The sequence below is a fragment of the Sander lucioperca genome, chromosome 9, assembly GCF_008315115.2.
Source record: "Sander lucioperca isolate FBNREF2018 chromosome 9, SLUC_FBN_1.2, whole genome shotgun sequence".
In the NCBI taxonomy this organism is placed as follows: Eukaryota; Metazoa; Chordata; class Actinopteri; order Perciformes; family Percidae; genus Sander; species Sander lucioperca.
Genome location: NC_050181.1, coordinates 31,088,814 through 31,116,272, shown reverse-complemented (window position 1 = coordinate 31,116,272; position 27,459 = coordinate 31,088,814). Strand labels below are relative to the sequence as shown.

The following is a 27,459-nucleotide window of genomic DNA, read 5'->3' as shown; positions in this document are numbered from 1 at the left end:
CTGGAGGTTGTCTGAAACAGAAACATGTGATCTGCAGCAGGACAGAACTGATAAACACTCAGATGAACGACATCTCCAAAACCTTTTAATGCAACACAGTTCAGAAATGACTAAAGTTAAAAACTAATTCATGTCATCACCCAGAATATTAATACATTATATTTTTTATAATTATAAGTCATTAATGTGTCTCGTTAGAAGCTAACTGAGAGTCAGCAGCTATATAATAATAATAATAATAATATATATATATATATATATATATAAAATAAACTGAAATAATCAGATGGTGAGTTCAGGGAAACTTGATCTGCTGCTGAGTTTAAACTTTAGAGAGGAATATCAAACACACCATCTATGTCTTTGATTATTGATTATATAGTTTAATAATGAGCAGGCAGATGGAGCAGTGTGACGTCACATCCTGTTGTTGAGTCTAGTCAGAAATAGCTCCGTGTGTAATCTGCTCCACCTGTACACAAATACAGCTTCAGATTAACAGCAGCTCAGATTGAACGGAGACTCGACACCCTGAACATGTCATAGAAATACATGGAATATATATTATTATTATTCTGATCCTGAGCCTGAACACCAGACACTAACCATACTCACTGAAAACGAGTTATTAAATGAATTAAAGCAACAGAATCTGAAACTGGCCAATCAGCTGGCTGAGTGTCGGCTCGTTAAACCCCGCCCCCGCCCCCTCACACACACACACACACACACACACACACACCCCTCCCCCTGCTGTCAGTCTGTAATCCTCTCTCTTTCTCTCTCTCTCTCTCTCTCTCTCTCTCTCTCTCTCTCTCTCTCTGCGGTCATCATGGCGGAAATCAAAACGGGAATTTTCGCTAAAAACGTCCAGAAAAGACTTAACCGCGCGCAGGAGAAGGTAAGAAATATAAAGGGGAAGATGAGGGGAAGATGAGGGGGAGATGAGGGGATAATGTTGGAGGGATGGAGGCGAAGGTGAAGGAGACAGATGGAGCAGGAGGTGTAATATGTATCCGTGTCCGTGTGTGTGTGTGTGTGTTTGTGTGCCTGTGTGTGTGTGTGCGTGTGTGTGTGTGTGTGTGTGCGTGCGTGTGCGTGTGTGTGTGTGTGTGTGCGTGTGCGCGCGCGCGCGTGTTTCTGTGTGTGTGTGTGCGTGTGTGTGTGTGCGTGTGTCCGTGTGTGTGTGTGTGTGTGTGTGTGTGTGTGTCTCTGTGTGTGTGTGTGTGTGTGTGTTGGGTTGCGGCCTCTGCAGCTTCTCCTCACATTCATTCTGTCCGTTATATGATCACAGTTTTATTGCTTATTATTGTTTATTATTGTTTATTAATTATTTTGGATGATCAGAGATACACAGCTGATCTGCACTGACAGGCTGACGTAATCATGTTTGCTCAAAGAAAGGTTAATATCATCAGAAACGGATCTGATTGGCTGATTAACAAACGAAAAAAACCTCGCGATGACGTCACGTGCGCGGTGAAACGTGTCGGTGTGTTTAATAAATGAAGTAGGAGGGTGGGGAGTGGGGCAACGTCACTCTGAGAACTTGCAGAGTTCAGCTGTTAGACTGTTTTTCTTTGTTCTGATTGGACAGAATGGACTGTCCGTGGTGCTGAAACATCTTTCAGCTTGCCATTAAGCTCATGGAGACATTTGTCCAATCAGAATAGGGAGTTTTCTTCCAGCTGACAGGAAAGTCTGTCTCTCAGTTCAAATCGTTCTGATCTGAAGCGGCGGTTTCAACAATGTGGCCTGAGGGCCAGAACCGGCCGCCAGAGTGGCTGAGGGGCTAAGGGGACACATTGGCGCTAGCCGCTGTGTTTACAGGCTGTCTGATGCGACACGTTAGCAAACACCGCTGTGTTTACAGGCTAATGCGACACGTTAGCGTACGGCGCTGTGTTTACAGGCTGTCTGACGCGACACGTTAGCGAACGCCGCTGTGTTTATAGGCTGACTGACGCGACACGTTAACGTACGCCGCTGTGTTTACAGGCTGACGCGACATGTTAGCGTATGCTGCTGTGTTTACAGGCTAATGCGACACGTTAGCGTACGCCACTGTGTTTATAGGCTGACTGACGCGACACGTTAACGTACGCCGCTGTGTTTACAGGCTGACGCGACATGTTAGCGTATGCCGCTGTGTTTACAGGCTAATGCGACACGTTAGCGTACGCCACTGTGTTTACAGGCTAATGCGACACGTTAGCGAACGCCGCTGTGTTTACAGGCTAATGCGACACGTTAGCATATTCCGCTGTGGTTACAGGCTAATGCGACACGTTAGCGCTAGCCGCTGTGTTTACAGGCTGTCTGACGCGACACGTTAGCGAACGCTGCTGTGTTTACAGGCTAATGCGACACGTTAGCGTACGCCGCTGTGTTTACAGGCTAATGCGACACGTTAGCATAAGCCGCTGTGTTTACAGGCTAATGCGACACGTTAGCATATTCCGCTGTGGTTACAGGCTAATGCGACACGTTAGCGCTAGCCGCTGTGTTTACAGGCTGTCTGACGCGACACATTAGCGAACGCTGCTGTGTTTACAGGCTAATGCGACACGTTAGCGTACGCCGCTGTGTTTATAGGCTAATGCGACACGTTAGCATACGCCGCTGTGTTTATAGGCTGACTGACGCGACTCGTTAACGTACGCCGCTGTGTTTACAGGCTGACGCGACATGTTAGCGTATGCCGCTGTGTTTACAGGCTAATGCGACACGTTAGCGTACGCCGCTGTGTTTATAGGCTGACTGACGCGACACGTTAGCGTACGCCACTGTGTTTACAGGCTAATGCGACACGTTAGCGAACGCCGCTGTGTTTACAGGCTAATGCGACACGTTAGCATATTCCGCTGTGGTTACAGGCTAATGCGACACGTTAGCGCTAGCCGCTGTGTTTACAGGCTGTCTGACGCGACACGTTAGCGAACGCTGCTGTGTTTACAGGCTAATGCGACACGTTAGCGTACGCCGCTGTGTTTACAGGCTAATGCGACACGTTAGCATAAGCCGCTGTGTTTACAGGCTAATGCGACACGTTAGCATATTCCGCTGTGGTTACAGGCTAATGCGACACGTTAGCGCTAGCCGCTGTGTTTACAGGCTGTATGACACGACACATTAGCGAACGCTGCTGTGTTAACAGGATAATGCGACACGTTAGCGTACGCCGCTGACGGGCGCGACACATTAGCGAACGCCGCTGTGTTTACAGGCTAATGCGACACGTTAGCATATGCCGCTGTGTTTACAGGTTTTCTGACACGACACCTTAGCGTACGCTGCTGTGTTTACAGGCTGATGGGCGTGACACGTTAGCGTACGCAGCTGTGTTTACAGGCTGACCGACCAAAATCACATTTTTGATTACTCTGTATGTCTGCCACATATTGCAGAGTTGACAGTAAAGTTGACTGGACTTGACGTACTTGTTCCCTCTACACTGAAAGAAAGGTGCATACCGTATATTAAATATAAACTGTTGTTATTCATCCGTTATTGTGCACAGGTTTTACTGCAACAAAACCTGCCCATCTGAGATTAATACGGGCTGTATGTGGCCGAGGAACTGACACGAGTTTACACAGCTGATCCAGAAATACGACCCCGACGCTGGCTTTATTAAATATTTAACACATAGCAGCAGAGCTAACGTGAGCCGAGCGGCTTCTCTTCTCAGAGTTCAACAGTTTGCTGTTTCTCTGCTTGTTGAGATCGTTTCCTGTTCCTGAGTTACGTTCTTCATGCTGAAAACATCTCTTTGTTTTTGTCCTTTCTGTCTGTGCTAACAGATTAAAACCATGAAGCTGCTCTCAGCTCTCTTAATACAGTAGACAGCTTTCTTTATAGTTTTACATCAACAAAAACATTTCTTAACACACATGTTGGTGATGTTTGGGAGGAGCTGAGGGACTAAGTTATCTGATGTGACACAATAACTCTGGCGTGGTTTGGGTCTCAGCTAACTGAAATGTAATGCGACACATAATGTTGTGATTCTCAGGTGCTGCAGAAACTGGGAAAAGCAGACGAGACCAAAGATGAACAGTTTGAACAAGTGGTCGTCAACTTCAGGAGACAGGAGGTAAGAGAACGAACGCAGAGAACATCAGGCTTTATTCTGGAAATATACCACCTTTATAAAGTGGGAAAAGGCATGTGCATTACTTTAACTTCTGGTCCTTTGTGTTTTAGCTATCAGTTTGAGAAATACATGACCCAACACACACTCAGCTCAAGCTGATGATCGTCTTGAGATCTACAGGTTTTTAAACTGTTGACCTGATGATGGCGCTATTTAAAACTTTATAACAGTTCATCCTGACCGACCGACCTGAGAAACAGGTTTGGCTTCAGGTTTATGTCATACAGCAGAGTTCATTATTATTTTTATATGCTTAGTTGTTTACGCACACGAGTCATTCTTTCCCTCCCGATGTTGTGTTTCACGCTCGCAGCTGCCTGAACAACTCTCGGTTTTTGAATTGGTGCGCGAAGAGTAATATCTGCACGTTTGAAATGAAATAATTTGCTCATGAGCATGTTTCATTGCCCTCGGGAGATATGACATAACCCTGACGGCTCAGAGAGAAGCTCCTGCTGCTGGAAATGTTTGTGATGAATCACTTTGTGACTTTGTTCTGTAATAGGAGCTATGTTATTTTTTATAGTCTTCACAAAGACTGACAAAAATATTGTAAAATATTGTTGTGTGTCTGTGTGTGTCTGTTTGTGTGTCTGTGTTGTCAGTCTGAAGGCACTCGGCTGCAGAGGGAGATGAAGGCCTACATGGCTGCCATTAAAGGTGACAAACAGTCTCATATAAAAACTTTCACTTATATCATCATCATATATGTCAGCTGTCACCAACTTTACTGTCAAGGAGACATTTTTAGCCTAAAAAATTAAATCTTGAGCTGCAAAACATATTGAGACCCAAACAGAAACGGCAGATTTTTAGTTTTCAGCGGTGATCCAGAATGAAATAAAGTCTTTCTACTTGAGGTGGAGATGTGTTAACATGTGGTCCTGATGATGTAAGGGATAATGTAGAGCGAGGTGGTCGTCATAGCGACCCTGACAGGCTGATCATTATGTATTCACTGTAACGACCGCCTCGCTCTACATTATCCCGCTTATTACACGGCTACTTACCAAATAAATTAATCATTTGACACAAAATATTGATTTAAAAACGATTTTATTGATTTAAAAACAATTGTATTGCTTCCGCTAAAGAAAATAGTCTGTTCCGTCTACGGTTTGAATCCTGCGTCCATAGCAACGTAAACTCATCCGGGCATCAGACTGGAGTTTGCCGGCCAACAGACTGGAGTTTGCCGGACATCAGACTGGTGTTTGCCGGCCATCAGACTGGTGTTTGCCGGCCATCAGACTGGTGTTTGCCGGCCATCAGACTGGTGTTTGCCGGCCATCAGACTGGTGTTTGCTGGACATCAGACTGGTGTTTGCCGGGCATCAGACTGGTGTGTGTGCCAAACTTGTTCCAGCTACAAGCCACCCGATAGCCAGCTGTTTGCAGCAAATACATTTCTGGCAGTAGCCACCGATCGGGCACAATTTTCATCCTCCATTATGGGCTGTTATAGTAGCCGTATATTATACCGTCAAAATGAGTTGGGCTGTGATGGGGTTCATTCACCCAGCTGCTGTGTGAAACTGCGGGGTGACACTACGTAACGGTGTGTTATTCTTAGCAACGGTTTGTTTTCGAGACTTAGCAGACTGCAGAATGCTGTCAAATTCAACCAAGCCGTGTAATAAAAAGCAGGTAACAGCAGTTTGGAGTTTAGTGATTTGATCCAATTCTTAAAAGATCATTTTCTCTGCTCTGCACCAGCTCTTGAATCGCTCTTTTTCTTTGTAGATGCACATTTTAGTGGACTGAAATGCTATGAAGTGTAAATGGAGAATGTTAGAACCATTTTAGGCCTTCAACAATAATTAGTTAAATTTAAAATTTTTAAAAATAACCATTGTTCATTTCCATATACCTTTTTGTTAAAGCCTCGGGGAGCTACTGGAGAGGGGGGGGAAGCCTTTTACATGTAAACATTATAATAGTAAATGACAGTGTTTTTCTGTGCAGGGATGCAGCAGGCCTCCATCAACCTGACTCAGTCTCTGCATGAGGTCTACGAACCCGACTGGCACGGGAAAGATGATGTCATGGTCATTGGGAAGGTCAGTCACAACGCGTTTCACACAAATACGACACACACAGATGTCCAGAGGGGTTAGGGAGGTCTGGTCTAAAGCCAGGGGTTTCTGTGTCTCTCCTTAAACCGACAAGATCCATGGATCAATTAAGGGACCTGGAAACAGCGTTGGGGTCAGTCCCTCGTTTATTCTTCTGAGAGTTTTCAGTAGAACATGAAGCATCATGGGGCCAAAAATGACCCAATGATCGGCGCTGCTTCCTCACGGTGCGGCCCAGAGAGTAGGAACACTAGAGACCTCCGGCGGCCGAGCCGGCTACTTCCTGTTTAGCGCTCCGCTAACTTGAATGGGGATTAAATGATTTAATCGTGCAGCTCTTCTAGACTTTTCAAATGTTTTTGGACTGAATGGATCAAATTCTGACAGTAAAGTTAGTCATTTTGTGGGTCTCCACTGATTTACAGACGTCTCTTTCTCTGTGTAATTCTGAGGGGAAAAGTCTTTTTGTTCCAGAGGGCATCACATGACGGACTGGGAGTTGTAGTTCCACTGTTTGTTTGGATGCTATGTTCCTATGGTCGCACTTCCTGGAGACCTGGGCGAGATCGCCATGGTAACTTATGCTGCAGAGCTTACCTGGTCCGGACCAGTTTATGTTCTGAGTTTCAGCTTGAAATTGACTGAAAAGCTTTTTTCACTTACCAACTCCTGTGGAAACAGCATCGCTCTACCATTACTATTCGATCTCTGAGCGATACGCAGACTCTCAACTGAAAGTAAACGTTGAGAACCTGTTGAGCCGTAACGCAGCTGAACGCAGCCGTCACGCAGCCGTCACGCAGCCGAACGCAGCCGTAACGCAGCCGAACGCAGCTGAACACAGCCGAACGCAGCCATAACGCAGCCGTAACGCAGCTGAACGCAGCCATAACGCAGCCGTCACGCAGCCGAACGCAGCCGAACACAGCCGTAACGCTGCCGAACGCAGCCGTAACGCAGCCGAACGCAGCCGAACGCAGCCGAACGCAGCCATAACGCAGCCGATTGCAGCTGAACGCAGCCAAACGCAGCCGAACGCAGCCGAATGCAGCCGAACGCAGCCGAATGCAGCTGAACGCAGCCGTAACGCAGCCGAACGCAGCCGAATGCAGCTGAACGCAGCCATAACGCAGCCGAACGCAACCGAATGCAGCTGAACGCAGCCGTAACGCAGCCGAACGCAAGAATTCTGTTTTTTTCAAATTCTTTATTGAATTTGTCAGGTTGATATTGCTCTCTCCAAACTACTGAATATGTTTGTAGTATTCTCGGGAGATTTGCCCATGCTGGCTCTAAAACAAGCTTTTTTAAAATCATTTAGGCTACATTAATAGTTTACTAACAAGTATGATCTTTGCTTGCATATGAAATGTAGTCCTTCGAACCAACGTTTCCACTTTGGATGATGTTTTTATTGATCCTGATTTGGTAAAGTCCGTATGGTTATATTTAAACCATAGTTTAAGAAATCGACAGGCGAAGGCAGGGACGTAGACATGCTGATCACTGGATACCTAGATCATACAGAACATTTTCAATGTGTTTCCATGACAACATGAGTTGTTGTGTATTTCCTACAGGACTGTGATGCAATGTGGGAAGACTTCCATAACAAACTGGTGGACTCAACGCTGCTGAACCTGGACGAGTACCTGCTGCAGTTCCCAGACCTCAAAGTAACAGCTTGTCTTCTGATCAGAGAATCTTTTACAGGCTTGCTTCATCGTCTACAAACTGAAACTTTGTGACATTTCAGACTCGTGTGGCCAAAAGAAGTCGGAAACTAATCGACTACGACAGCGCTCGCCATCACATGGAAACTCTGCAGGTAGCAGGGATGAAGAATGACCGCAAGGTGATGAAGGTGAGTCAGTTAAAGGTCCAGATGTTACCTGCCACCTGTTCAGCTGCCGTCCATCCTGTTAAACTCACCTGTTTCTGTTTGAAGGCAGAAGAAGAGTTGAAAAAGGCTCAGAAAGTCTTTGATGAATTGAATGTCGGCCTGCAGGATGAACTGCCGACTCTGTGGGACAGGTGAGTCAGATCTCAAACACACCTGTCTGACAGCACCATGTCACGCTCTGTTACTGCTAACCGGACGTGATCGCTGGACACGGCAGTGTGGATAGTTTATAAGTTTCTATGGAAACTCGGCTCGACATACCATGCTATGACTTTTTATGACTTTTTCCGAGTTTGGCTCGACTTGAAAGTGGATCTGCACCATTACCACGGCGTACGCCGAGTAGGAGAAAACTGCACATTTAAACAGCATCTAAGCCGGCTCATTCACTGAATGCTCCTCTGATTTCATGCAGTGAAAGCCGAAACAGCAATCTTAAATTGACGAATGAAGTCGGTGAATCTGCTTCATGTGTCAGGCCGTACGTCAACAATAATTTTGTCAGAGCAGCAACTGGTTACTGCTGTCATGTTTTCTCTGTGGCGTTGATATGTCATCGTCGAGTAATGTCACTTTGACAGATCCATGGGTTGTGAAGGGTTCCCCCATCAGCATCTTTTGTCCCCTCCATTTAAGAGCTTGGCTCCGCCCTCGCCGCTCATCATCACATCCTGCTAGATTGTGGCCTGGCTGTATTAAAAAAGGAGCGCCTCCTACTGACCTAAACCACGCCTATGTCCAAAAGACATTCATCAAAATAAACCTATGAAGTTATCTGTATGTGTATCTGTATGTATATCTGTATGTATATGTACGTATATATGTATGTGTAAAGAAACGTTCAAGAGGCAGATGAGTTTATTCAACAAGGTTTCAATCATCTGGAGACAAACATCTGACACAATGACAGCCAATCACCAACAATCACCAACAATCACCAACTCTAACTCTGTTTCTTCCTGCTCTGCAGTCGGGTCGGCTTCTACATCAGCACCTTTAAGAGCGTAACCAAACTGGAGGCCAAGTTTCACCGCGAGATCTCTCTGGTGAGGAGAAGGGGGGGTGGCTGTCGTTAAATTGATCTGAAAGCACTCAAACAACCATAAAATAATGCACAACAACACCGATGGATTGATGGTTAAAGTTATTATTATTGCACAATAACAAGAGAAAGTCTCCCAGACCAGGGAGGCATTAAATGCATCAAATATAGTTTCCTCCGAACAAAACTGTGCTTGTCTTAGTAAATGTATAATATGATAAAATAATATGGCCATGTGTACAGCATCTAACAACTCAATATAGAATATGCATTATGTAGGAGAGGCAACTGTCTGCTGTTTACAGAAGAGTATCAGTAACGGCACTTAAATAAATGATAAAACAGTGTTTCATTCAGAATCATTTTTACAGGGCTCATTTTACATTTGATTCATTGTTATTACAAAATGACAGTTAAATTAACAGATAAACCAATTAAACGGTTTTAGCGTGTTCAGTCTGAGCCATCACAGACATCAGCTGACCAATGGGGTTAGGGCACTTTGGGACATTGTGTTTCCGTGGATGGTGTAAAGTGTGAAGCTCACATTTCATTCAAAGGTGAACTGGTCTGAAGCTCCACTTGTATTTTCTCTAACTCTCTAACGCTTCAGGTTTGCAGACAGCTCTATGAAGTGATGACCAAACTGGCTGAGCAGCACTCTGACAAAATGTTCACCATCCAAGGAGCTCCGAGGTCAGTGCACGTTTTTACTCTGGGAATCGGTTTCACTTACAACATTTACGTTTCCAAAATATTCTTTTTTATTTCATGAAATCATTGAAGTTGCTGTGACTTTAATATCTCTCAGATTGTTCTAATGCTGAGGTTGTTCTTTTAGAAAATGAGACAGGTGTTTTCCGTCCGTCTATCTCAGTGTCTGTGCCACATCTGTCTTCAGAGATGATGTGAAGTGATGGTAGTGATATCAAACATTCTTGTTTTGTCACTTAGAAACATATACAATCACTATCTACTAAGTAATGTTCAGTTTATATCTGAGAGACTTTTAAAACTCCTTCCTGAGTTAACTTGTTCACAAATACAAACCGCAGAACTGTTAGATAATAAAGTCAGTCACACCAAGTCCACTTTGTCATAAAATTAAAACCCCTGCGATACAGATGTTTGTAATATCTGAGTCTGGCCAGCCAATCAGATCTGTGCATGTGCATGACTCATGTACCTGCTCGTCTCCTGTCACTTGTGTTGTTTGTTTTAGGATTTCGCTGGCCAGCAGGATCACCGGTGTTGACCAGGTGTCTGCAGCTCAGCTGTAAAATGAGCATATTTAAAAAAAGATCAGATCCTCAATCATCCTGCTGTCCTCTTTTAAACTGTAGATTTCAGCAGCAGAAAATTAGAACTACGATGTTCAGCTGACAGCAATTAGTCTGCACATTGAAAAACTAAACTTGTGTTTGGTTAAACGGCATCATGGCACAATTATAACACCTTTTTGGAGCCTAATTGTTTGTGAAAGTGTCTATGTTTAGTTGAGACATGTAAGACCACATCCTTACGGGATAATAAAGTTTACTTAAGTTGACATTTCAGATTCTGACGCCATGTGATCGTGTCGTTTCCATCTTGTCCCTCAGTGATTCCGGGCCGCTGCGACTCGCCAGAACCCCATCACCTCCAGATTCTGAGAGTCCACCTGACAGTCCCGATGCCAGCTACAACCACACGCTCCGCCCTGTCTCACCTGGACCGCCACGGCCCAAATCCCCGATACAGGTAGATCTGATCCTAAACCATTCTACATTAGATCTGATCGTAGCTGGTTCCAGATCTCCTTCACACATAAACTATCATATAATAAAATGTTGATTTGCAGACATAAACAGTAATTGATAGAAATGTTTTAGTATTTGATGAATAACGGTGCACTGAGTGTTTCTTTTCTCTACTTGAATCAGATGTTTGTTGGAACTTCACAGTAACTTTGTGTGACTGTTTTTCTTTGCTGCACTTTTGTCTGTTACCTGGTGAGTGATCATGTGACATGTGTCTGTTTCTGTCTGTGCTGAGTGAGTATATAACAGCAGAGTTGTTATATACAGTAGAGTTGATAGCTGAAAGTATAACAGTTAAAGGTGCTGTACATGAAACTCAAGAAAATCCAGTCTGTGCTGGGATTGCCTCCACATGGCTCTCACCAGAGTTTGATTGACATTCAGAGTCAGGAACGGCTACACACGGCTTTTGTCTCTGGTGTGATGAGCAAACATGGGGGTGGCTGAGCTGTAATGGCTAGCAGTGCTAATGGCAAGCTAACAACAGCATAGTACTCCTACGGCCTAGCTAAACTGCTGCTCTGCACTGCGCACAACCCAGAGATCGGTGCTTATACAGAGAGAGATGAATGATCATACAGAGAGAGATCAGTGCTCATACAGCGAGCTCATCACTCATACAGAGAAAGATCATCACTCATACAGAGAGATCATCACTCATACAGAGAGATCATCACTCATACAGAGAGATCATCACTCATACGTTCCATTTAAATTCTCGCACACACTCTTCACCTCTGCTTCAGGTTATTTGGTCAGTCGATGTTTCAGTCACTTGGAGTTACGTGTCTTGAGAAATTTCCTTGTGACGAAATGTCGACCAACCAAAAAAAACAAATGCAGAGGTGAAAAATGTGTGCAGGAATTTAAATGGAAATGGATCTTCGAGGGAATTAATTCTCAGTTCGTCTTGCTTTCTACTCAAACTCTGTATGAGCACGGCTGTGCAGAGCGACTGCGATTAACCAAACTGTGGGACGTGAACACGATGGGAGGGGGGAAAAAGAGTTTCAAAGGGAGGGACTCACATGCACGCACACGCAGCAGGAACCGGCTACAAAAAACAACTGAGAAGCTCAGATTACATCACACAGAGGGAGTGTGACTTCATTCTGTACTCCTCTTTATCTTTACACAGAAAATATTAGTTTGAATGATGTTTACAGCACCTTTAAGGTCAAGAGACTCTTAGTGTTAGCCTTCAATAGAGTTCACATGTTTGTCAAAGGCATTTGGACAAATATGTGTGTGTATGTGTTGTATGTGTGCATATGTGACTGTGTATGTCATGCCATCACCCCATTTAAAGGCAGATGTTGCTTTGCTCTGAAAAACTAGTTAAGCTTTGCTGCCGGCTTCCCAACTCATTTTTAAAAAGACAGAGAGAGATTTGGGCGGGCCATCTTGGGCAAAGAGAGCGAGCGGCGGTGCTATGAATGAGAGAAATACAAAGTTTTTCATGATCTGATTGTTTTCTGATTGTTTCACAGTGGTTACGTTCTAAAGCACAGTGAGACAAAATCTTGTTTGTTTATGGGCTCCACTTTCCAACCAATGACATCATTTCTCTCGTCGTGGTTGTTAGCGACCCTGGTTGTGTGCTATTCACATTGAAATCGACCCAACCCTTGACCTGCGTCGTGAAGCTGACTTGGTCAACGTGGATTAACCTTTCAAACACAAAGTCAACCCTGGTTGAGCTCTCGCTGTGAAAGGGGAATGATTGGTGCAGTGTCGTTCCATATTCTGACTAACTACCATAATTTATTTTATCTCGCTTACATGCTTTAATATTTCTGGTGTCACTTATGTCACAGCTCAAAAATTACCTGCAGTCATTGCAAGCTGCTGATCAAATGACCGCGACACTGACAAAGTCAACATAAATACAGAGTCTTACTATCCACTTCCCCCGCCGCGGCTCTCTTTTCTGTATCCAGGTAGAATAGTAATGAGAGAGTTCCTCAGCAAATCCTGGTGACAGAAAGAAAACTATGTGTGTGTGACCTGAGAGTGCTTCTAGTGTAAATAATAATAGCTAATAATAATAACAGACTAACTGTGTCATCATTTATGTATCATCCCTATATTGCTCCATCCATTCTTTTTGATTAGTAAAATTCTGCTTAATTAAATCTGCCCTGAATTGATTTAATAACGGCTTATATTGTTTTTCAACAGCTTAAAAAGGGGCCACCGGTGCCTCCACCACCGAAGGTCACACCTACCAAGGAGGTGGCAGAGGAGCAGATCATCGACCTGTTTGGAGGAGAATTTCTACCAGCACCTTCGCCATCACAGGTCTGTGACATTCATTAGCAATTCCTAAAATAGACAGAGACAAATAATATGCCCTGTGTGTTGTATGCTGATGTTTTGTTGTTTTTGTCCAAAGCCCAATGAACGGCCGGGACAATCTCTTCTGGACATGGACTTTGATGCTTTTCAGCCAGATGACAGTGTTTCGCCGATACCACAGGTATCACTTCATTACCTGACAGCAGAAAAACAGTTTCAACCAGAGTGTACACCTGAGTATGTTTGATTGGACAAAGCAAAATACAAAGTAAAGAAGAGCCTGGCCTGGGGACTGTCGACAGACTAAAGTAGACCAAACAAAAATGGGCCACCTGCTCTCAGCATATTTTATTTATCGCAGTCTCAGGTAGATCAGGTGACTGTTCACCAGGTGATCACAACACACACAGAGGAAGTGAGACTTCATTCTCTGCTCAGAATGCCATTACTCTATCTTTCAGAGCTAATAATAATGTATTATTAATGTTCTGAATGTCAAACACAGAGCCTTGAATACCAAAACAAGTAAAACAGAGATATTATCATGAATATACAAATGTTTTATAAATATCTGTGAGTGAATGAAGATGTCTGGTAAGTCTGTCCCAGTTAAAGGTGCAGTAGGTAAGATTTATAAAACTACCTTTCTGTCATATCTGCTGAAACTGACCCTATGTTCCAGTAGAACTACGTGAAGCAGGTCATTTAAATAAAATCTGGCTCCTCTGGCTCCACCTACAGCCTGGAGTGTGATTTGCAAAAATCCACAGCTCCCTGTTCAGATGCACCAATCAGGGCCGGGGGGGGGGGGGGGTATCTAACTGCATGTCAATCACTGCTCATTCATTCTCCCTTGTGGGGGGAGGGGCTTAGGAGACTGTTTTGGGCTTTAACAGAAAGGGGGGAGGGACTGAGAAGTGGTGTTCATATTTTTGGGCTAAGTCCTGGATCTTCACAATCCTACAGCACCTTTAATGCCATCAGGAGTAATTGATAGAAATATGTTGATGTATATCTGTTATCTGTAAAAACAATGTATGTGTTCTGCCCCTTTTAGACAGCTGTGCCTTGGGATATGTGGTCGGTGAGTAAAGTCTCCTCTTGTATTTAAAACAGTTCAACAATGTGAGTGCACAATCAAAACATGAACGTCCTCTTCTAATTTAATGATCAGATTATAGTTGAGGGTAAGAATGAAAAAGTGAAGTTGGTCAAGTAACTTTACAAATAAAACTTCAGGTTCAGGTTACTTTATTAGTACCTGTAGGTAAACTAGGTTTACAGTCTAAGAGGCAGGACATCCTTAAAACTTTGTAGACCACAACATAACAATCAACACACAAAACATTAAAACATATAAAACAGACAGTAAAACATGGATAAAAGACAGTACATGACCACATTGACTTGTGCAGTTATATGCAGAAATTCTATAGCTAGTAAGGTGCTTGTGTGTTGTGGGCAGTAATTCTACAGTCAGTACATGACCAAGGTGCTTGTGCGTTGTGTGCTGTAATTCTAGAGTTTGTTTAACAGAGTGATTGCCGCTGGGACAAAACTGTTTTTAAATTAGCCTCCGTCCAGAGGGGAGATACTGGAGTTCCCTATTCAAAGGGTGTAGACTATCTTCTAAGATGGCCGTAGCTATCAGCTGTAGTTGTTTAGGTTTAGACTATCTTCCAAATCAATTTTCTCAGGCAGTATAGACGCTGTTGTCCTTTTTTACAGACAGCTTCACAATTCTCCTGGAAATTTAAAAATTCATAAAATACATACATTACATAATACACAAGACATTACAAATAAATCAATAAATACAGTACAATACACAGATCACCATAGTTGTCTCTGCAGATATGAACCATCTTCTGTCTCTTTCTGTTTTTTTAAGGCAAACGCCCAAACAGCTGAGCCTGTAAGTACACACAGTTACAGTGTTTATCATTAACACCTGATAAATCACAAATAATGAATGAGTTTTACTTCTACTCACTGTCCTCAAAATGAGGCCCTTCCCTGTGTAGAACATCAGTATATTCTCACAGAATCATCCATTTGATTCAACTGTTGAGCTGCTTTGTTTGGCTGCTACTGTTTGCACAAAGACAACACTGACCGTATTTTCTTGTGTTTGGCATTTTATGTATATTTGAACTGTTGATTTTCAAAACATATTTCAATGACTTTGATGATGACTTTGATTTGTCGGCTAAACTCAACTGTAACGGCCTCTGAAAGGACCATCACCTTACGGTGCTCTGTACCCGGCTCACAGTCCCCTTTTCTCGGGCTAAATTTACAGCCCGGTCTCACGGCAGTTCGTGTAAATGTGACGTTATTTTAATCTATTGATTTGTGTTCACGGGGACGTTTTTCTGTTGTTTTTTACGTGGTGGCCAGCACGAACATGTGAAGTAATGTACTTCAATGGGAAACATATTTCGTGGCCACAGCCCGGGGATCGCGTGGTGTTTTGTCCCGTGTGTTATTGTGGCGCGTCCCCCGTCCCGCGCGTCCATCTCCCGGCGTGTAAGGCTCCCTTTCCCTGTCGGGTTTCTTCTAAACCCAACCTCCGCCATTCCGTTATTGTGGCGCGTCCCCAGCGGGCCGCCTCCCGGCTTATGGAGCGTCATTTTCGGCTGTCTCCCAGCCATCTCCCAGCGTCCTTTCCCTGAGAAAATAACGTGACATTTACACGTAAAAAACGAGGAAAATGTCCCCGTGAACACTAATCAATAGATTAAAAATAACGTGACATTTACACAAACTGCTGTGAGACTGTTGAAATTTAACTGTAAAGACAGCTAAACTTAACTGTCATGTGACTGACCAGTAGTCTACTGATTTTGTAGGATATCATACGAATACAAACCCGTTCATGAGAATGTGTTGATATAACAGTTCTGATCAGTCTGACTTTGTGCAACCAGTCTCTGGATTCTTACATCATGTGTCTGCTGTCTTTGTCTTAAAAACTTACACTCTATTTTCATTCACTGACTCTCCAGTTCTGATACTCAGTGCTGTGGGTTTGGAACAGAGGGGGGCAGACTTTAACCCTACAATCCCTGCCTTTTCCATTAGGCTGCAGACACTGGCTTCGTCGCCGACTGGTCTGCTGACTTTGGTTCATTGTCAGCAAATGGAGATGCTGCAGCAGTAGCCGAGGCCCCTGCTGTAGGGCCGGAGGGGGCGGTGGGCGGGGCTCAGGATTGGGCACAGGATGGGGTGCAGGACGGGGAGCAGGCAGATACCTGGCAGGACGGGGCGCAGGCAGATGGCTGGCAGGACGGGGCGCAAGCAGACGGCTGGCAGCCAGCGGCTGACACAGCTACACCTCTTCAGGACAGAGAGGCAGCCACAACATCTGAAGATGAGGTTAGAGGCTGGAACTCTGAAACTAACTCCAACGTTCATCCCTCTGCATTCAGAGGCGATGAAGATGAGACAGGTCAGGCAAATTCAGAGGGAGATGCAGCAGGGCAGGAAGACCGCAGGAAGTCCACCCCAGGACTTATATTTACCAATGAGTATGGTGAAGAGATTGAGCACAGCACAGAGGACAGAGCAGACAAGTGGTACAGGTCTCCAGACGGGTCGGGATCTGAGTATGAGACCGCTGAGGAGTGGGCTGATGGGTGTCAGGTGGGAGGCTGGGCAAGTGCCGATGATGAGCTTTCATATGATGACCGTCCCCCAGGGAACGTCTCAGATGGGTTGGGATGTGATGATTGTGGAGCAGTAGATCAGTCTCAAACTATAGAACAAGTTTCATCAGAGGGCAATGAATCGGACAGAAGCTGTTCAGCTGAAGAACTGCCAAGTAAACCAACTGATCTCACGTCGGTTTACACAGATCGTTCTGAAAAACAGGGAGGGGGTGCGCTTGATTCAGATCCTTTTGCAGAAAAACAGGGAGATGCGTTTGATTCAGATCCTTTTGCAGAAAAACAGGAAGGTGTGTTTGATTCAGATCCCTTAACTGAAAAACAGGGAGGGTGTGTGTTTGATTCAGATCCTTTTGCAGAAAAACAGGGAGGAGGTGCGTTTGATTCAGATCCTTTTGCAGAAAAACAGGGAGGTGAGTTTGATTCAGATCCTTTTGCAGAAAAACAGGGAGAAGGTGCGTTTGATTCAGATCCTTTTGCAGAAAAACAGGGAGGAGGTGCGTTTGATTCAGATCCTTTTGTAGAAAAACAGGGAGGAGGTGCGTTTGATTCAGATCCTTTTGCAGAAAAACAGGGAGGAGGTGCGTTTGATTCAGATCCTTTTGCAGAAAAACAGGGAGGAGGTGCGTTTGATTCAGATCCTTTTGTAGAAAAACAGGGAGGAGGTGCGTTTGATTCAGATCCTTTTGCAGAAAAACAGGGAGGAGGTGCGTTTGATTCAGATCCTTTTGTAGAAAAACAGGGAGGAGGTGCGTTTCATTCAGATCCTTTTGCAGAAAAACAGGGAGGTGAGTTTGATTCAGATCCTTTTGCAGAAAAACAGGGAGGTGAGTTTGATTCAGATCCTTTTGCAGAAAAACAGGGAGGAGGTGCTTTTGATTCAGATCCTTTTGCCGAAACACAGTTTGGAGACAAGGGGGCTGGTTTTGGGTTTGATCAGTTTGCCTTAGGTGAAGGTGCAGTTGTGTCCACCGGGGATGGAAGAAGTGGGTGGGATTCAGACCCTTTTGCCAACAGTTTCCCAGCAGCCTCTTCGGGGACTGAGGGCCGAGCCTCCAACACAACGTCTTGGCAGGAAGTTAGTCACAGCAGTGGCTTCGACTCTCCTGTCCCCCAACAAAACTCTGCGTCTGCAGCTGTTTCTGGAACAGCAGAAGGAATTAAAGATTTAAACGTTACCAGAATTCACAAAGAACCAGAAAATTCAGACATGTCTGAAGACGAGGCTGCGAACCGGAGATTTGGAAAGTTGTACCCAGAGCTAGATACAGAAAAGGAAGAGGTACTTGACTTCCTCTTGTCTTCAGTGTGGTAGATTAGCGTAGAGTAGACTAGAAATACTTTAAAACCCTGTCTTCTACCCTCCCACAGATTGAGAAGTGAAAGTAGTTGTCCTGAAACCTGGATCCCAACCTGAGCTGCTCCCACCCCTCCTCTTGCTTGCTTTGTCTACTTGTTCTTTCCATGCATTCATTTTCTCATTGATTACATCTTTACAACTCATCTTAGACTTGTTTTACTTATATCTTTCGAGTACTAATTTGTATTTTTGCAATTTAATTTAGGTGACCAATGCATTTAATGGATTTTCACAGGTAATTTTACAAACTACACTTAAATCTGCACTCATTGTCCAGAACGAAACATTAACAATTTGCAGACAAATTCAGCTGATTACAGCATTCATCACATATTTTAGTTAGCAAGTTAAAGTTATTTCTGGGGATGCACAGATACCGACACCAGTATCAGGTATTGGGTCTGATACTGTGCTCATGTACTCATAGTCATAAAACTACTCCGATACCGGTAGCCAGAAGATGCACTATTGCTGACACCGTGACTATTGCCGGAGAAACAACAGAACTCTTAAATCCTCCTGCTTCCCTGTAGTCACCGTGAGTTATAGAAACAAACCGATGGGACTTCATGTTGCATTCAGGTGCAAATAAATAAAATAAAACTGTTACAACTGTAATGGTATTATTAGGTACTCATATCGGTATCCGCAAGTACCCAAATGTAATACTTTATATATATATATATATATATATATATATATCTTATCTATATTCTCCCTTTTTTATTCAGGGAAGGTTCACTGAGAGGAAGCCTCTCTTTTGCAGGAACACCCTGATCACATTCACACAGTTCCACATTTATACCTGGAACATACCAGTACCACCACAGTCTGATCTGATCACATTCATACCTGGAAGCTGCCCAGTACTACCACAGGCTGATCTGATCACTGAGCAGCTCCACTGGAGCTGTTGGAGGTTAAGGGCCTTGCTCAAGGGCACCTCAGTGGTTGTAATAAGGGAGGGACAAGCGCTGCTCTTTCACTTTCCCCACCCAGATTTTATCCTGTCGGTCTGGGGATTGAACCGACAACCTCCCGGTCACAAGCTTGCTTCTCTGACCTTTAGGCCACCACTGCTTGGTCTGAAAAAAGGTGGTATCGGTGCATCCCTAGTTATTTCAGTCAGCAGGGACCTCTGATGTTAGTAAAATGTCTTTCAGCTGAAAGTTTCAACGTTTAAAATCTTAGTTGACTTGAGCCAAAGTTCAATTTCCTACTTAACCTACCGATTTAATCTTTGAGCAAAACACAAAATCACTGCTGAGGTCACTGTAAAGGTCAGAGGTCAAGTGCATCAGAGTAGACATTGACCCCTAACTGCATGCTGACATCATCAACCCCTCATAAACCTTACTCCAACTAACGTCCGACTCTTAACGTCCTTAATGTAAGAACATATCTTTATGTTCTCTAATGTTTCCGCTCTTCTGTGAATGCTAAATAATCATAATAATTATATATTTATAATGTATTTTTATGTTCCTGACTCTTGTTCTTCTCTGTTTTTAACACATGCTCTCTGAAGGATGCCACTGCACCATCATTTTTTGCAGATTTTGATAAGATGGTGAGTTTTACATTTTAAATACATCATGTGACTTGGAATGGTATATTCATTTCTTTTATTTACTGTTCTTTCCTTGAAACTGTTTGTTGTAATACACATTTTTTATTCTCACTTTATTTTCATTGATCTTTAGTTTCAAACCTCAAAGATTTAAGTTTTCCTCTGACTGTAAAAGCTAGTATTTAGCTGGAGTGTAACAGAACACAGAAGTCATGGTTTGGTTCAGAACAGCAGAAAAAGAACAGATGCAAAAGGATATGTTTTTTGTCAATTTAACAACAGACAGTAGTGCTGTTTCACATGCTTTCTATATGCTATACAAGTAGGCTGAACCGATACTAAAAGATGGAGGTAAAACACTGCAGACCACTGATTGGTCAAAGAGAATGTTCATATGTGTGACAAGGACATAAATAGCCAAACTACCAACCCAGATTTAAAAAAAATGGCAGCCTGCAGACCAAGCAGTGGTTGATTCACAGCGGGTGTAGCAACGTGAGTTGTGTCAGGTTAAAGATGATGTCGCAGCAGTTTAATGTGGCATCACTATGATGATGATCTAAAACTCCTGTCTATATCTGCAGTGGAAAATGAAATTGAGAAAAGCACCTGGTACCAAAAGCTAGTCAAGTAGATCAGAGTCAAGCCGAGTCTAGCTGGACCGTGAGCGTTTATAGCAAACCATTCCAACTCAAGCTGGTATATGTACAAATAAAAAGATTTATTTACATTCAGTTTTGCATCAATTATAAACACATATCTAGTTCTGATATAAGCTCTTTTCCACTCTGCTGTCATTTATCTTTTGTGACCGAGTTGTTGTTTTTGAAGCTGCTGTAGTGTAGCGTGTGGGCGATACTTTTAACTTGGATTAAGTTTGAGATGAAGAACATGAGCAGATACAAAGGCTGGATTATTATTCATCAATGGCCCTTTTAAATTTGTTTAATTCTTAAGCTTTTGTTGCACTTCATACAAAACGTCAGCATCCAAAGTGACTGTTTGAACAGTTTTAGGCTTGACCACCATCTTTCTTTGCAAAAGAATGAAGTTAACCCTGAATCAACTGAGGCTCCAGAAACCTCAGAGACAGAAGCTGCTGAAGTACAAGACAAGCCTGCAGCTCCCCCTGCTGAAGAAAAGATGGAGGAGTCTTCACTTCCCTCTGCTGGAGAAAAGAAAGATGAACCTACATCTCCTGCTGGAGAAAAGATAGATGAACCTACAGCTCCCTCTGCTGGAGAAAAGATAGATGAACCTACAGCTCCCTCTGCTGGAGAAAAGATAGATGAACCTACAGCTCCCTCTGCTGGAGAAAAGATAGAGGAACATGCAGCTCCTCCTGCTGGAGAAAAGATAGAGGAACATACAGCTCCTCCTGCTGGAGAAAAGATAGAGGAACATGCAGCTCCTCCTGCTGGAGAAAAGATAGAGGAACATACAGCTCCCCCTGCTGGAGAAAAGATAGAGGAACATGCAGCTCCCCCTGCTGGAGAAAAGATAGATGAACATACAGCTCCCCCTGCTGAAGAAAAGATAGATGAAGCTGCCGCTCCTTCAGTTGGTGAAGAAGATTCTGTGGAAATTTCTTGCAGCCTTAAGGAGAAGCCTGATGTGAGTGGACGAGTTGATCTAAAAAACTCACTAATGCTGCCATCTGTGATCCCCTGATCATCATAATCATCATCATCCTCATCATCATCATCATCATCCTCATCATCATCATCATCATCATCATCATCATCATCATCATCTTCATCTTGTTCTTCTCCATCATCATCTTCATACTCATCTTCATCATACTCATCTTCATCACTATCATTGTTCTCATGTGATCCTCAAAATTAGTAAAGTGTAAATAATTTAGATTCATTTGAATACATTGTTGGAATCTGCGTTATTGTTTTTTTGAGAACATCCCTCCTCGAGTTATTTTTAAGTATTAATGTGATTTCTTTTCTCTCCAAAGTCGATGGTTGGGTCTCCAGACTCTGAGAAGGCAGAACTTAGTGAGGTATGTATCCCTGCTCATTTTTTGTTGGCTCTTTTCTTTACCCCAAGTGAAGGAGTTCAAGTACCTTGGGTTCTTGTCTGCGAGTGAGGGGTTAATGGAGCGGGATAATGGCCGAAGAATCGGCGTAGTGGGATGGGTATAACATTCACTTTATCGCACCGTTGTGACAAAAAGAGATCTCTCTTGATCTACCAGTCAGTTTTCATTCCTACCCTCACCTATAGTCATGAAGGCTGGGTCATGACCGAAAGAACGAGATCCAGGGTACAAGTGGCCGAAATGGGTTTCCTCAGGAGGGGGGTTGGTGTCTCCCTAAGAGATAGGATGAGAAGCTCAGTCATCCTTGAGGAGCTCAGACTAGAGCCACTGCTCCTTTACATCAAAAGGAGCAAGTTGAGTGGTTTGGGCATCTGTTAAGGATGCTCGCTGGGCACCTCCCTAGGGAACTCACGTTCAACTGGGAAGAGGCCTTGTGGAAGACCAAGGACTAGGTGGAGAGATTATGTCTCCACCCTGGCCTCCATCTCTAAACATGACATAGATGGATGGACCAGATATTCCTAACACTTGGTTAACGGTTACTGGTTGGTTGGTAAACAGTCTATAAACATTATTTAGATAGATAGTTAACACTTTGTTAAGGGTTACTAGGGTTAGTTGGGTTAGGTCTAACCATCTATAAACAGTGTCTGGATGGTTATTATAAAGTTGCAGCAGATGACTATAATACCTTGTTAAATAGTTAATAAATACTTTGTAAACCATGTATAAATATTATCTGGATGGCTGGTTGGATAGTGCTTGCTAAAGCAATGATACATTTTTTGCCCTTCATTCAATTTTATAAAATAAATGATCTGTATACATACATATATATTTACACACACGTACATATATACACACACGTGTATACATATACATATATATGTATACACGTATATATACTGTATATATATATATGTGTGTGTATATGTATATATTGTCATAACCTGGCTCAAGGGCCATGACAAAAGAGGGAGCGAGGCATCGTAAATTATCAAAAGTGATTTATTTAACAAAAGAATAAACTAAACATATCTTTTTATAATGTGCAAAGTGTGTCTCTGTAACTGAAATAAACTCAAAACAAGATGTGGCAGGCAGGATGATCAGGCCATGGTTGATCTCTGGATCGCAGTGAAGAGAGAGAGAGTGTAGTCTGACCAGGTGGAGCTTTATCACCTCACAGCTCCCAGGTGCACCAGATCTGCAATCAACTCAAAGGAGAGGTATCACTCCTACAGTTAGGCCCCACCAGACCACACAGGGGCTGTCACAATATATACACACATGTGTGTATATATATATATATACACGTATATGTATACACGTATATATACTATATGTATGTATATATACATATACACATACAGTATATATGCGTGTATATATTGATTGATTGATTGATTTTGACCTAAGCCATACTTTCAAACCCTGTTTAAAACTGCCTATGCTTCTGACTGTCTTGAGTGTACCAGGTAACCGGTTCCAAAGGGTAGTTCCAGCATAAAGAAAAGACTGTTTGCCCAGATTAGCGTTAAATCTGGGGGGTACACATATATGTATGGCCATCCAGATAATGTTTATAGATGTTTTAAAAATGGTTTAATTTTTTAATCATTACCCGATACCTAAAATAATATGAGGGATATAATGTGTGTAACAATAAACTGTTAATTTACAGCACTACTAATAATTAGTAAACATTAATAATTATAATTTCATATTTCATTCATTTTCTAATGAATTCTGAGTACCTTTTATGATGATTTGATGCCATGAGTTAAGTCTATGAAGCACACTAAATGAATAAAAGCAGGATTGATAAATAACTGACATGTTTGTTTAATGGTTTGTTGTTAGAGATGCGTTAATGTGATGATAAATCCTCGATGATGTCAATAATTAATCCTGGAATTAAAAGTTCTTGTACTACAATTTCTCATCAAACTATAGAAATTTTGTTTTATACGATGCCTTTTATATCTTGTGTTTATTTTGGACCCAAATACACTTTGTTTTCCCAAAATACACAGCCATCATTAATGTTTATGTTATATTTATGAATGTAAATTACTGTAAACTAATCTGCTGCAGAACCTGTGACTGAAAAAAGCTGTTCTGTTCCCGTTTAATGAAATGATTTGTGTTTGCACACAGATTCCTCCTGTTGACGAAGACAAACCATCTCCAGGTGAAGCAGCTCCATCGGTAAATTTCACTCAACTTTCATAATAAATGAATAAGTCACTCCCTCACACTAATTATTTTGTCATTAGAACTTTTAAAGTTTGGAGGAATCATCCTCTGGTTTTTCAAGTTTTTTCTTTTCCGTCGTATTGCCGTCATGTTGATTATGCACCTGTTTCTGTTTGTTTACAAAGCAAAAAGTATAACTGATCTGTTACACATTCTTAGCCAACTTTTTTCAAACTCATTACCGCTAGTTTTATACTTATTTTTGGAATTCATGGTCAAGAAACCGAATTTATATGAAATTATACATAATAGTTGAATAAAAAAAAGCTGAAATTATGAATAATTTTGTCCAAAAGTTAAGATCAGAGGAGCGTTTGTTGATGAATAATCACAGGCAAAGTTTATTCGGGATACTGTTAATTCCATTTCATTTTTTTTAATGGCAGCAAATAATCACACATGTTGTCTTTCTTGGTTTTAAAGCATACAAATCAATTATCAACCAATTTGTGGTACATCTAGGCTTCTAGCAAACTTCATTCAGTTATTCTTGGGCAATTTGGTCAAAAGAAAGCCAAATTTCTGACATAGAAACTTTGAAAATGGATCAAATTTGACCCAAGGTCAACAGGAGCCGTAAAAGGCAACAGTGAAACAGAAACAACTGTTAGAAAGATGTCAAAATAAGTTTGTGCTTAGCTGAAGCCTCTTCATCTCAGCTGTACTTCTTAAATAGAAATATTTCACATATTCAACATACATTTGTGAAAACTAGAAAACATTTTATTTTAATGACTGTACAAATATCAAATGCATACTGAAATAACATTATGAAAATGGCAGCACAAACAATTTTTACCAAAATCTGTATCACAATGAAGACCTTTTTGGTTGATTAAAATGTATATATAGAAAAATATATTTATTTTTCAGTTTATTATTTGCGACTTTTACTCTTTATCTGAATTATTTCTGTCTTTGTGCAGCTTTAACAGCCAAATTTCTCCTCTGGGGATTAATAAACGTTCATGTAATCTTATTTTAAAAATCCAGTGTCTGAAAGCATTAACCCTTAAAATGAGCATAAATAGACTTACCAATCAAACGCTACAACACGTTCTTCAGTGAATTCAAGTACGAACACTAACATATCCAGAAATTATACAATAGATAAAGACTAATTCATTTTGATGTAATGTAAGTTCTACAAACAAAATACAACAGTGTCATCTGCAAATTCCAACACTGAGGTGCTTAAAGTTTGGTAACATCTTTGGGTTCTTTTAAAAAACATATGGTTTTGTTCTTGGTCACATTTTCTTCTGCTTCTTTATAGTTATAACAGAGAAAGGGAAATGTTGTTAATGAAAGAGCTAAATGCTGTTTGTCCTCTGCAGGAAAAGATGCCGATCCCCTCTGTGGTGATTGAGCCTGCCTCCAGTAATGAAGGTGATGATGACCGTGATGCTGACATCATCTCTCCCACCGCCATTAGTGACAATGGTGTGACAGCTATCAAACACATGAGTCCATCTGGGGGAGTGATGGGACTCCCTGATGACTTTCTTTACAAGGTGGGATTTCTTCCTACTTAACTGCTGACGTTTGAAGCAGCAAATTAAAATAAACACACTTGATGTATTTATTTTTTACATACTTGCTCAATCTGTTGTCAGAAGAGGTGGTGACGGTGTTTTTCTTCCTGCAGGTGGAGACGATGCATGACTTTGAGGCTGCAAATTCAGATGAGCTGGAGCTAAATAGAGGTGATGTGGTGTTGGTGGTTCCCACTGCGTCAATAGAGGATCAGGTGAGAATAGCTGGTGACACATTAATGGGCAACAGCATCCTGGAGGGAAAGAATGAACCACATTTTAACAGTAGTTCAGGCTGGTAGTGATTTTTTGTGGTGGTTGTTGCAGGAGGCCGGATGGCTCACAGGGTTCAAAGAAAGTGAGTGGTTGACGCTCGGCACTGGTGCTCACAAAGGACTTTTCCCAGAAAACTTCACTCAGCGTCTGGAGTAAAAGTCTCTTCAGCTGGTGGAAAGAAATGAGCAGAAGTTTAAGTACAAGCTGTCCAGTCAGCATGTAGCCAACCCCTGAACAACCCTGCTGCATCTGTCTGCTGGACAACACAAAGCTTTCTCTGTTATATCAAACTACAATCTACTGAAAATAAAATTCATGGTAATAAAAAGTAGAACTATTCCCAGCATAACTGAAAACTAATAAGCATGACGTGATAGTATGGTCTACCCTTCTCTGGAATTGAGATGTTTTTTGTTGAGAACAAAAAGATGTATGATTTAATGGGAATGTTGCAATCTCTACACGTTCACACCTACAAAAAGCAGTAAAATGGTTTCTGAAGAAAAAAAGAAAAACGTAACCTTTTTTGCACCCAGTGTGTTGTACTGATTTTGTTTCTCAGCTGTGAAATATACCAGAATCTATAGTGCTGTGATCTATTTAAATGTTCTTGAGTGTAACATGAAACTCTTGAGTTGTGTTTTTCAGACACGTCATTGTTGTTATTTAGTGTATTTCTGTAATATCACAGTTGAGCGTATGTGGTGATCTTTTCCTTGGCATATTTGGTGATGAATTAAGTCACTGGCAAGTGTTGCTGTGTTTTTGCCAAAATAATTTTGACATTTATCATCTTAGCATTGGCAAACAAACCACTGCACATCCAGCATGAACATCTTTTTATCAAAGTCAGTATTCAAAGATGGAAGAAATTAAATATCTGCCTCCTGTTAAAATGATTATAGTAAAACTGTATAATGAAAGATATCTTATGAAAAGTGTATTTGCAAGAAACGGAGCCAACCAGAAGACAGTTTAATCTCATCGGTGTATGATCACAGGGAAGGTATTAACAAATGCAATATGCAATCTATGTTGTCGGTATATTTCAGGTCTCCATATTCCCAGAGTTCTTCAGATCAACAAAGATGATGTCACTTCCTTTGATAGTAAAGCTAACCTAACCCTAAAGTTACACTGAAATGTAAACCTTTTTTGTGATGTACAAACCATAAATATTTATGTCAAGATCAATAAATAAGACTTCATGAGGTACAATTTGTCAAGGTTTTTGTTGGGCCAATTATAGTTCGGACTGTTCTGGCTTGGACTCCGGCGCTGACAACTTTAGCTGCTCTTACAATAAAGATCAATGAATAGAAACAATAAGACAGAGATTATTAAGTTAATAAAACAGTAAACAAAGTGCAAGTGCAATTTAATGAGAGCCACGGGCCACATAAACAACACCATGACGTTATTGCAGAACCCATACACCTCAAGAAGTATTATTGTTTAACATTTT

The 27,459-nt window shown here is 42.1% G+C and overlaps 1 protein-coding gene across 19 annotated transcripts; it reads left to right on the top strand.

Annotated features, from left to right (window-relative positions):
• The first annotated feature begins 729 nt into the window (after window positions 1–729).
• On the top strand, window positions 730–27,209 carry amph (amphiphysin). Of its 19 annotated transcripts, none has more exons than XM_036005126.1 (25): window positions 730–901; window positions 4,016–4,096; window positions 4,762–4,816; window positions 6,122–6,216; window positions 7,812–7,907; window positions 7,988–8,095; window positions 8,180–8,265; window positions 9,105–9,180; window positions 9,790–9,872; window positions 10,778–10,916; window positions 13,157–13,276; window positions 13,371–13,454; window positions 14,331–14,357; window positions 15,165–15,188; window positions 16,358–16,525; window positions 16,580–17,438; window positions 17,730–18,223; window positions 18,507–18,536; window positions 19,830–19,871; window positions 20,916–21,485; window positions 21,841–21,885; window positions 24,085–24,135; window positions 25,521–25,697; window positions 25,832–25,933; window positions 26,046–27,209. In XM_036005126.1, the coding sequence occupies exons 1-25, from the start codon at window positions 833–835 to the stop codon at window positions 26,148–26,150; spliced, it is 3,786 nt and encodes a 1,261-aa protein (XP_035861019.1). In that variant the 5' UTR covers window positions 730–832; the 3' UTR covers window positions 26,151–27,209. The 19 variants fall into 19 exon arrangements, with proteins under 19 accessions (XP_035861019.1, XP_035861020.1, XP_035861021.1 ...); XM_036005127.1 differs by having other exon boundaries at window positions 7,988–8,265; window positions 16,580–17,147; window positions 17,265–17,438; XM_036005128.1 differs by having other exon boundaries at window positions 7,988–8,265; window positions 16,580–17,192; window positions 17,397–17,438.
• Window positions 27,210–27,459: the final 250 nt, after the last annotated feature.